Genomic DNA, 9,948 nt, shown 5'->3' on the forward strand with positions numbered 1-9,948 from the left:
AGGCTCAGACAGGCGGCAGGGACTGTGGACAGAGGCAGGACCGCCTTTGCTCTAAAAGGCTTCACTGGGCCGCTGAAGCGGAACAGGTATGCAGGTGAGATGTTACACTGTGTTAGTGCTAACCCCTGACTTTGAAGTTACACTGAGTCTCTGGTGTGCTCTGAAGGCCTCCGGTCTGCAACCAGCCTGGGATCTGACCAGAGCCCCGGGGACCCGGTGGGGAGGGAAGGAGCAGATCACTGTCTGGAATGCCTATTCTGCCTGGAACAGAATCAGGCCAGCGAGTCTGCCCTGTGAGGACGCAGAAGGGACAGAGGGTCAGCGGTTTCTGCACTCAGTGTAGAATTAATATGCGGAGAGAGGCATCGACTGATAACGGGCAGGGGGGTCGCCTCTCGGGGGATGAAGGAGACAGAGGTGTTGGTTGCACGACACTGTGAATGTGCTAAGTGCCACTGAAAAGCTCGTTCCAAAATGGTTACTTTTATGTTATGTGAACGTCACCTCTATTTAGCAGGGGGGGGGGGGGGGGGGGGGGGGGGGAGAGCAACGGAAACCACCGGAGCTCTGCCATCCAGGAATCCTCTCTGAACTCTGGAGGATTTGGGGGTTGACATTTATATCGCAATGGGAAGAGGCTTGAGTCGACTTGTGGAAATTCCCTACGTCCTGGAGACTGTTTACGTGTTTTTAGACTCTCTGAAGGACCTCTGATGTTCTTGCTGAAGGGAAATCCTGGACTTCTGACCTACCCAGCGCCCTTCGCGAAGCTCCCTCCCCCACCGGGAACCCACTCGGCTCACCTGGGACGGCGCCCTCCAGCACCCGGCCAGTGAACACCTCCTGCCGGAAGACAGGCCGGTTGTCGTTCTGGTCCACAACCACAATCTCCAGGTCCGTGGGCTCCTCCAGGGTGGACCCCCCCAGGTCCAGAGCAAAGGCCCTGAGCTAGTCAAGCAGAGAGCAGGGGCTGGCACTGCGGCCCCCACGAGGGCAAGAGCAGCAGTGAGTGCACTCTGTGTCCTGCTGGAAACAGGTGAGAAGCGGCACGGGGACGGGGCAGTGCCGGGCAGGTAGGACTGCCCTCGAGGGGAGCCTGGGTTCTCCCAGCAGGCGGGGTGGCCACCACGCGCCCCCTCTTGCCTGGGCCACCAGGAAGCCCACAGCTGTGCTTCGAGCGTGGCTGCAGCGACGCTCCCCCTGGCGCCCCTGGTCTCTCTCCCTTTTTCTGTGAACAGTCGTGGCTGCTTTTGAAGTTTCCGCTCCACACGTGAAATTGTAACTTCAACCATCTCCTGTCCCTTTGGAGAACAGACTTGGTACAACTTCCAGGGGAAACACACCCTCTAACTCTCTGTGTAAGGGAACCAAGAGCTGGTTCTCAAAGTCTGAGGGAGACTCCGGGCACAGGAAAGGCAAAGGCTGCAGCCCCCTGCCCGGGGCAAGTCTGAACATCACCTTAGGGTGGCCAGGATGGGGGGCGGATCATCTGTCTGTAGGGGACTCAGGCGAGTTCCAAGCTCCCCTCCTTGGCCCCTCGCTCACCCCCTCCCCACGGCCCTTTCTCTCAGACCTGACAATCCCAACGCCTCCATTGGGCAGATCCCGTCCCACCTCCCCCGACGTCCCACCCTGACAGTCACGGGGCAGCTGCCGCTAGGGGCGGCCAGTTCCGTGGGATTCCTCATGGCACCCCTTCTTCAACTCACATAGCAGGCTCAGGGGAGAACCGGCCACACCAGTGTCTGGTGTTGCTTTCCTGGGAAGGCTGCCGCCCACCCTGAGGCCAGCTGCCCAGTCCTCCTGGGCAGGACCCAGTGTTCAGTCCGCTCACGCACCTGCCGAATGAGCCTGTGACCCTGAACACCTGCTTCCTGGGGCAGCCGGTCCCAAATCCCACCCCTGCCCCCCAGTTAAGGATGCTGGGTTTTGCGGGTGGAGGTGTGGCCATGGTCCCCATGGGGCGGGGCGGGGCGGGGCGGGGCCCACCCTGAAGCGGTCTGTCTTCTCTCGGTCCAGCACGGCATTCAGGGACACCTTCCCTGTGAACTTGTCTATGGAGAAGATCCCCCGGGGCTCCTCGTCCACGCCGGGCCCCTGGATGCTGTAGATGATGCTGCCCAGCTGCTGCCTGTCCGACTTGATCTGTGGGACAGGTGATGGGCTGGGGAGGTGCCCCAGGGGAGGGGTGTCCCCTCTCTGCAGCCCTCGGTCCCTCCCCCAGCTGGGATGGGGTCGCTCAGCCTGGGGCCCCAGGGGTGTGCCCGCCCTAAAGCACGCGGCCCCTCACCTGCACCAGGGGGAAGGGCAGGCGCTTGTGGTTCTCGGACACACTGATGGGAGGGATGACCCAGGCTCTCCGCACGCGGCCCGGTGCCGGCATCCGGTGCCAGGGGTACAGGGTATGCGGCCTCCTCAGCCCGGGGACCCCCACTGACAGGCACAGGCTCTGCAACAAAGAAAAACCTCCGTCACCACCACAGCAGCGCTCAGAGCTCCCCCACCAGGGCCGGGACGTCCCCTCCCCGACTGCCAAGCCCTCTGTCGTGTGGCCCGGGGAGGTTCGGGTGCCAGGACTTGGGGGGCATGGGGTGCTCAGGGGGACAGGAGGCAGCCTGGCTCCCGGGAGCCCGGGGATGGGTGGCAAGGCCCGGGAGGGAGGTGGGTTGAAGAGGAAGGGCGGCTGGGCTAGGGGCAGTGGGGGGACACGCGGCCACCCCAGGCCTCCTGGTGACGTGAACTCTTGAGGGCTGGTCGAGGTTGACCAGGCAGCGCTTTTGTCCTCAGAGGCCCAGAGAGGGGGCCACCTGGGGGCCAGAGCGCCCACCCCTCCCACACAGGGCAGCTGTTCACACGGCAGGTCTCCTCTGCCAGGCTGGGGAGGGGGACACTCCACACGCCTCTGGGAAGCAGGCGGTGGGGCTGTCTGTCCCAGGGCTGCTTTGTGGAAATGAAACGGAGCTGAGCTCCCAGCTCCCCGCCCCCTGCGGCAGCTGCCTCTGCCTCTAGGGACTGGCGGGGTGGGGTGTGTGCAGCTGTGAGGCTGAGGGGCCGGCGGGAGGACGGGGCAGCTGGAGTGTTTTGGACCCTGATCCCCCAGAGCCCAACCCCAGCCCGTGCTGTTTTCCCCCCAGAACCGTGGAACCAGGTGTGACTGTGTAACCAACACTTTAGTACCTGGAACCCGGGACGCTGTCTCCGGCTCCGCACGCCCAGGGGACAGGGGGGCCCTGTGTGCAACGTCCCCGAAGCCCAGCGCTCGGGGCCCGTGGGGCTGCAGAGGCAGGACACAGTGCGGGGCAGCCGTGTCCCCCGACGCTAACCCACAGGCGGGGCCGGGGATATGCACCCACCGCCCTGCCACCACCCGCTGAGCTCTGGGCTCAGCACTAAGGCTAGTCAGGAACGCGGCCCGCGGTGCCGAAACCCTCCCCAGACCCACTGTCAGCTCGTCCCCCCCCCCACCTCTCAGACGGGGAAACTGAGGCCCAGAGAAGAAAGCCACCTGGCGGGGTGAGGGCAGAGCTGGCGGCAGCCCCAACAAACACCCAGAGTCTCCTGGAACAGCCCTGGTTTAAACACGTGGTCTTCGTATCCCACGCCTCGATCGGCCAGTGGCTGGTCTGAGCGTGGGCTCAGGCACTGTGGCCGGCTGGGCGTGGAGGCACTGGGGGCCCTCTGTGCTCCCCGAGTCATGAGTGGGGCCGACGCTGGGGCACCCTTGGAGGGCACAGAGCCTGGCTGGACTTGGATAAGGGCTGTCAGGGCCCAGGGCGGGGGCAGGGATGCTACTGGGACCCAGCTTGGCTTGGCTATAGGAGAACGTGAGCAACGTGTCTTCCATGGCCCTTATGACCCCCCCAATCCCCCTGCGTTTGCAGCTGCCCCCTGCCCAGCCCCCCTCCAAATCCAAGGCAGGGCAGTGCGGGAGATGCAGTGGAGCTGCTCCTGCCAGGCGCCTCCCCAGATCTCTGTGCTGCGGGCTTCCTCTGCCTCCCATGGCCCTTCCCCTCCTCGACCCCTCGACCCCGCCCCTGGCCGGTCGGTCCACCGACTTCTGCTGAGGTTTCCATCCCTTTCCCCATCGCAGTCGGCAGAAGGACCAGGCCTGGGCTGGTGGCCTCAGGGAAGGCGGGCCTGGTGACTGGTGGGTGGGGGGACTTAGGGGGCAAGGGAGGGAGGAGAGGCCCCTCAGCCAGGAGGCCGCTCTTCCGGGCAGCCTCTGGCCTGTGCCCCCCGCGCGGCCTCCCTGCTCTGCCCGCCTGGGTCCTTGTGTGCTTTGCTGACAGGACTGCACTGACATCCAAACTGAAGTCAGTCTCCCTGGGGGGCCCCGGGCCACCTCCCCAGTGCCCAGACCTCGTCCTGCCACTGCACTTGAAATGCCAGGGGCCTGGGGTCCAGGCAGCAGCACACCCAGCTTGGAGAAAGGGCCGGGCGGTTCACCAGGCCCCCGAGCTCCCCGTGGCCCGACAGATGGCAGCACTGCCTCCAAGCCTCCCGGGCAGCTGGCTTCTCACCAAGACGGCCCAGCACAGGCCAGCGTGGTGTTCCCGCCAAGCGGAGACCTGCCGGCCTTTGTCACAGGCTCGGGGGGGGGCGGGGTATAGCGTCTGTTTCCTGGGCATCTTGGGGCAGCAGCTCCCTTGCCCCCAACCTTGCCGTTCCCCGCCCCTCCCTCCGCCCCTCCCCAGCCCCTCTCAGCCCTCAGGGAGCAGCAGAGGCGGGAGCCACAGGTCCACCAGCGCTGAACCTCCATCGCAAGGAGCATTTCTGTGATGCCCAGTGACACAGAGGCACCGCCCTGACCTCAGCAGGGAGTGAGGGACAGCCTGCAGATGCTCCCGGGCCTCAGGCTCTTGGAGAGGCACTGGGGGACACACTGCCCTGTCCATACCTGGGCCGGCCCCTCCGGCCCTGCAGCCCCCCACCGAGCCTACGGCTGCCCCCGCCCTGCCAGCAGCCTTGCTGACACTCCAGGACGCCCACCGGCTTGGCACAGGGCATGTGGCCGGGGCGGAGCCTGGGAGTCCTGGACCCCAGACTCTCCACGGCCCAAGGTCACGAGGTCAGCAGGAGCCGCAGAGCCTTGGCAGGGGCCCTCGCCCAGATCGGAGGCTGCAGTAGGTGGCGTGGCCAGAGTGGGCTGCAGCCAACCTCCGGCTCTCGGGATGCTTCTCGGTTTGTCCCTTGTCCTCCCGCCAGCCCCTTCCCAGAAGATGCAGGTGGCCGGGGAAGGCCTGGGAGCCGCCTGGGAATCCCAGGACATTGGAGCCGGGACGAAGCCACGTGCACAGAGCCGTGGACGTCGAGTGCACATCGCTCACAAACGCTGTCACCCTCACCGCCCCCGCACCACACAGAACCAATGGGCATCAGGGACCCACTTCTCCCAGCGGGTGCCCGGTGGCATCCCTATGCTCACCCTCCGCCGCTCCCTTAGCCAAGAGCCTGAGAGAACAGCCTGGAAGCCCTAGAGACGCCGGGCCGCTGCCCCCTCGCTGTGGTCCCAGCCCCGGCCCCCAGCCCCACGGCTGCCGAGTGAGAGCGCTCCCCGTCTGGTTCGGAGCTCGTGGGGCCCAGCAGCGCGGTGAGCACCCTACAAACCCACTGCAGGGGCAGGAGTGGCCTCACCCCCCCCAGACCCAGGCAAGGGCCCGGGTGGGTGATACTGTGTCGCTGCAGGCCACGGTGGGCAAGGCCCTGAGCCCGAGAGCAGCTGGCCAGCTCCTCCCGATGCCCCTCTGGCCTCTGGGCAGCTCCCGTCCCCTGGGATCTGAGATGGCGCCCGCTGCCCTCAGGCCCCCGCAGGGGGCCTGGGCTACTTCACCACCGCTGGGGCTTCCAGACTTGACTCACCATCACAACCAACCGAGGTCAGGAAAAATACAGATTCCACCAGTTTACCCCCGGCCTACTGAGTCAGACCTCCCAGGGGGTCCCGGAGCCCCCAGGTGAGCCTTGGGAACATCTGGGAATCAAGGCAGGCGCAGGGCCGAGAGGCGGGACTCGAGGGTCACACAGCCCTGCCCTGGCTCCCACCCCACCCCTCGGAGGCCCTACGCGTGGACGCACCCCACCATCAACTGTTCAGAAGCGAACAAGTGCCTGAGCCCTGGAGGGAATGCCTGCCACCCTTGCCCGCTGCAGGGGTCTGTCCTGCCTGGGCGCCTGGGGGCAGCCCGCAGAGCTCTCTGCTTCTCTCCACCAGCCCTCGGTGGGATCGGAACAAAGAATTACGAGGCACGGCCCCGTCTCCTGGGAAGAAAGCTGATGGCTCACCTGCCCTGGACAGAGAGGCTGGTGACCAGGGCGGCCAGGGGGACAGCAAGGAGAGCCTGCTTCAGCTCCTGGCACTACGGCCTCTGGTGGCCCCTGCGAGTGGCAGGCAGGAGGCCCGGGTGCGTCCTGGTTGACTGAAGGGTAGCATCTTCCATCTCCCTGCAATCGGGCAACCCTTACGCAAGGAGGCTGCCACGGCTGGGGAAGGGGCTCTGGGGCTCTCCTGAGCACGTGGCCTCTGGGAGGAGGCCGCAGCCACACTCCTGGGGGCTTTGCAAGCTGTGAAGACCCCCTGAGGCAACGGGAAAGTCCTGGAACAGGACGGGCCCCACGGCAGACACGCATGGTCCTCTCCAGAACACACTGTCGGTGTGACAGTAACCGGGGCCGCGGAGGGAAGCCAGGTCGGGGCGCTGTCCTCTCAAGGTGGGCAGGACAGTCGGGAGCATGGTGCCTGCCCCAGTCAGCGGGGGTGGGGTGGGGGGGAGGCTGGAGAAAACAGCTGTCCCTTCGCCTCGCCATCTTGCCCCTCCTCTGAAGCCCGCAACAGCTGGAGGGGGCTCAGGGGAGAGCCGCAGGGGCCTCTCTGGGCCAGGCGGACAGCTGGGTCCATTCCTGGCGCGCCTGATGCCTGCCAGGCCGTCCAGGAACAGGGCGGCCTGGATTCCAGCCGGGGGTGGGGAAGGGGCTCAGGCCTGGGGAGCTTGTGGGGCCTCTCCCTTAGCCCAAGCAAACCCCACCCACGTTCCCCCGGGCTCCAGGCCTCGCACCTGCTTTCTGGAATCTGAGGGACCCAGGCCCGGAAGTGATGCTGGAGGGGTGTCCCCGCACGTGAGTGCACGGGCAGCGACGTGGCTCAGCGGAGCCGGACGCAGGCTTGGGGCCCCTTCCAGCAGCACGTGGGTCTGCCATCTGGGCTCCCCACCCCCAGGCAGGGGGGGTCCCAGTGAAGGCCCAGCTACTGGGGATACCACGGGCACAGGTGAGGGGCCGATAGAGGCCAGTTCCGAAAAGACACACGCTAAGCCCCCTGGCCGACATTTCAGGCAACACAAGGGAAGGGTGAGCCTCGTCCAAGGCCACCAAGCAGATGACGGGCCTGTGCGGAGTCTGGTCAACAGGCCCCCACCCCAGGGGCCCACCCGAGACAGCCCTGCCGGGGGGCTCCCAGAGGTGGACGAAGGTGTGTCTGGGAAGCGGCCGCAGGACCCGTGTGGCTGGACAGGAGAGGACAAAAGTCTGAAAGCTGAGCTGGATGGGGGAGGGCCGTGCGAGGTCCTGACGCAGACACATGTCGGCCAATCCCGAAGTCGCTCCCCTCACACCGGAGCTAATTTGAGCCGCGGGGAGTGCGGGAACATGAGTGGCCAGGCCCGTTGGCTGGCCTCCCAGCGCCACCAGAATTCCCGCAGTCCCCAGCTGTCTGGGAGCGGGTGCATTGGGCATGACCCTGGGGGAGGGGAGAGGCATCTGAGAGGGATCTACTCCCCTCCCCCGCAGCAGAGTCCCCCTGGGGCCCGGTCAAAGGATGACACCCCCAGACCCAGGAGTGGGCCTCCGAGGACATGCCGCCTGATGCGGGGCAGGGGCAGGAATCGTGGGAGGGGGCGTTGCAGCCTGGAGCCTTCTGGAGCGCATGGGGGCATCCAGGCCCTGGGGTGGGGGCAGAGAGCCCGCTGCCCCGGGTGGGCTCCCAGCAGCGGGCCGAGGGGCACAGGCCGTGGGCAGTCACGCTGTGCCGGGCAAGGGTGGCTGCGGCCTCCCTCTGGGTCAGGTGGCCATGGCAGTGGGGAGCGGCCAGCACCGCCTCCATGGGGTCAGTGAAGGCCCGGAGGCAGGGGTGTGGGTAGCTGGGGCGGGGGCTGGCGGCACCTAGTCAGCTGCCAGGGGCTGAAACCCGAGCCGGAGCCGGGGGCGCCGCGGGAGTGAGGGGCGACGCTCGCCAGCGGCCGGCGCTGCGTGATGGCTCTGGAAGTGTAACAGTGAGTGATGATTCGTGGGCGCAGGGCCAGGCCCTGTGCTCATCACCTGTCAGGTGTAAGAGGCCTGAGGCCGTCCTCCTGGCCCCCGGCCCTCACCAGTGACCACCGCTCAGCCCAGTCCCCCGAAGCCCGGAGACCACTGAGGCCACACGCTGCACTCCTGGCCCCAGCCTAGCACCTGCCCAGAAGCCAGGGGCCGAAAGGATGCGGTCCCAGCCACCCAGGGGTGCCCGTGTGGCGAGTGGGGCGGCCTGTGTTTCCTGCCGCCCGTCCTGCTCCCACCAGGGAGACCAGGGCTCCCCAGGGAGAGGGGGCTTCTGGAGGGCAGAGCCCACAGCTGCCCCTGCCGGCCGGACACATGGGGGCTCGGACTCCACCCAACTAGACTACGGAGAATCACCTACCAGCTCACAGGGGTCCCTAGGGACCAGGCCTCCAGGCTTTCCCAGCTGGGGGTGTTCCTGCCGCCCCCTCTCCCTCGCCTCCCGCGAGACTGAACACTCCCAGACCCCAGCAGGGCTGAGGGGCGCCCCTCCGGAGTGAGGGCCCGCCTTCTGGGTGCTCTCCTGGCCGTCCCCGAACTTGGCTCCCCGTCCGGTCCAGCGGAGGCGGTTACACTCCCCCCTGGACAGGGCTGCCCCGCACAGAACCCTCGGCTCTCGGTCCCCGAGGCCGGGTCGCCCCACTCTAAGACGCCGGCGCTCAGTGCAGGGGCCAGAGACCCCCGCGCAGCGCCCGTGCCTTACCTGGGCCAGCAGCCCGAGGGCGAGGAGGAGCGCGGCGTCCATGGGCCGGCGGCGGGCAGCGGGCCGAGCGTCCGGCGGCGGGAGCGACGCCTTCTGCTGGGACAGGACCCGGCTGAGTGACAGCACAAGTGTGCGGGGCGAGCCTGGCGAGGGAGTGATAATGTGTGCGGGGGCGAAGCTGGGCGGGGCGTGGGGGCTGAGTTACAGCACGTGGGCGGGACGGCGCCTGGGGCTGAGTGACAGCACGTGTGTGGGGCGGGGCGTGGGGGGGCCGAGTTACAGCATATGGGCGGGGCGTGGGGGCGGCTGAGTTACAGCAAGTGTGTAGGGCGGGGCGTGGGGGCTGAGTGACAGCACATGGGCGGGGCGGGGGGCGGGGGGGCGGCTGAGTGACAGCACATGTGACTGACAGCATGTGTCGGGGGCGGAGCAGGGGTCGGGCACCGTCCCAGGCTGGATGCGGGGCTCCAGGAAGGAGGCTGTCAGAAAGGCAGCGGCGGGTGGGGGCTGGGGACTAGGGTGGATTCCCTCATTCATTCTGAGCACCAGGCACTCTCCTGCCTCAGTGCCTTTGCACTGGCCGGCCATGCCCTCGCCAGGACTGCCTGTCCGGCTCTCCCCAAGGCCAGCCGCTCGCTGCCTTGAGGGCTTGGATCACATTTGCTGTGTCCCTTTACTGTCTCCCGCTCAGGGGTGGAGCCCCCCAGGGCAGGTTGTCCACTGCTGACCCCCAGAGCTAGCACACAGGAAGGACAGGTACAGACCTGGCCCGGTGCCCAGCTCTACCCGCCCCTTCCTTCCTCCTCGGTTGGCAGTTACTTGGTTGGTAACTACCTGGTGGAAGGGGGAGGCTATCTCTCCCCTCCAAGCCCCTGCGCTCCTGGGCAGCCTGCGGCTCAGAACCAGGGGAGGGCGGGGAGGGCGGGGGCGGCCCTGCG

General features: G+C 67.0%; 1 protein-coding gene across 1 annotated transcript in view; it reads right to left on the minus strand.

The window, feature by feature from the left end:
• CDH15 (cadherin 15) overlaps nt 1-9,598 on the minus strand; it is a 20,529-nt gene extending 10,931 nt beyond the window's left edge. The window contains exons 1-5 of the mRNA XM_027119897.1: nt 9,421-9,598; nt 9,011-9,153; nt 2,291-2,449; nt 1,990-2,145; nt 804-948 (exon numbers count right to left, since the gene is read on the minus strand). Of these exons, the coding sequence (XP_026975698.1) occupies nt 804-948; nt 1,990-2,145; nt 2,291-2,449; nt 9,011-9,153; nt 9,421-9,598 (781 nt within the window). The remainder of the gene's footprint in view (nt 1-803; nt 949-1,989; nt 2,146-2,290; nt 2,450-9,010; nt 9,154-9,420) is intronic.
• Nucleotides 9,599-9,948: the final 350 nt, after the last annotated feature.

This window comes from Aethalodelphis obliquidens, unplaced genomic scaffold (genome assembly GCF_003676395.1).
Source record: "Aethalodelphis obliquidens isolate GAN/ISIS:26980383/991018 unplaced genomic scaffold, ASM367639v1 scaffold20, whole genome shotgun sequence".
NCBI classification, from domain to species: domain Eukaryota; kingdom Metazoa; phylum Chordata; class Mammalia; order Artiodactyla; family Delphinidae; genus Aethalodelphis; species Aethalodelphis obliquidens.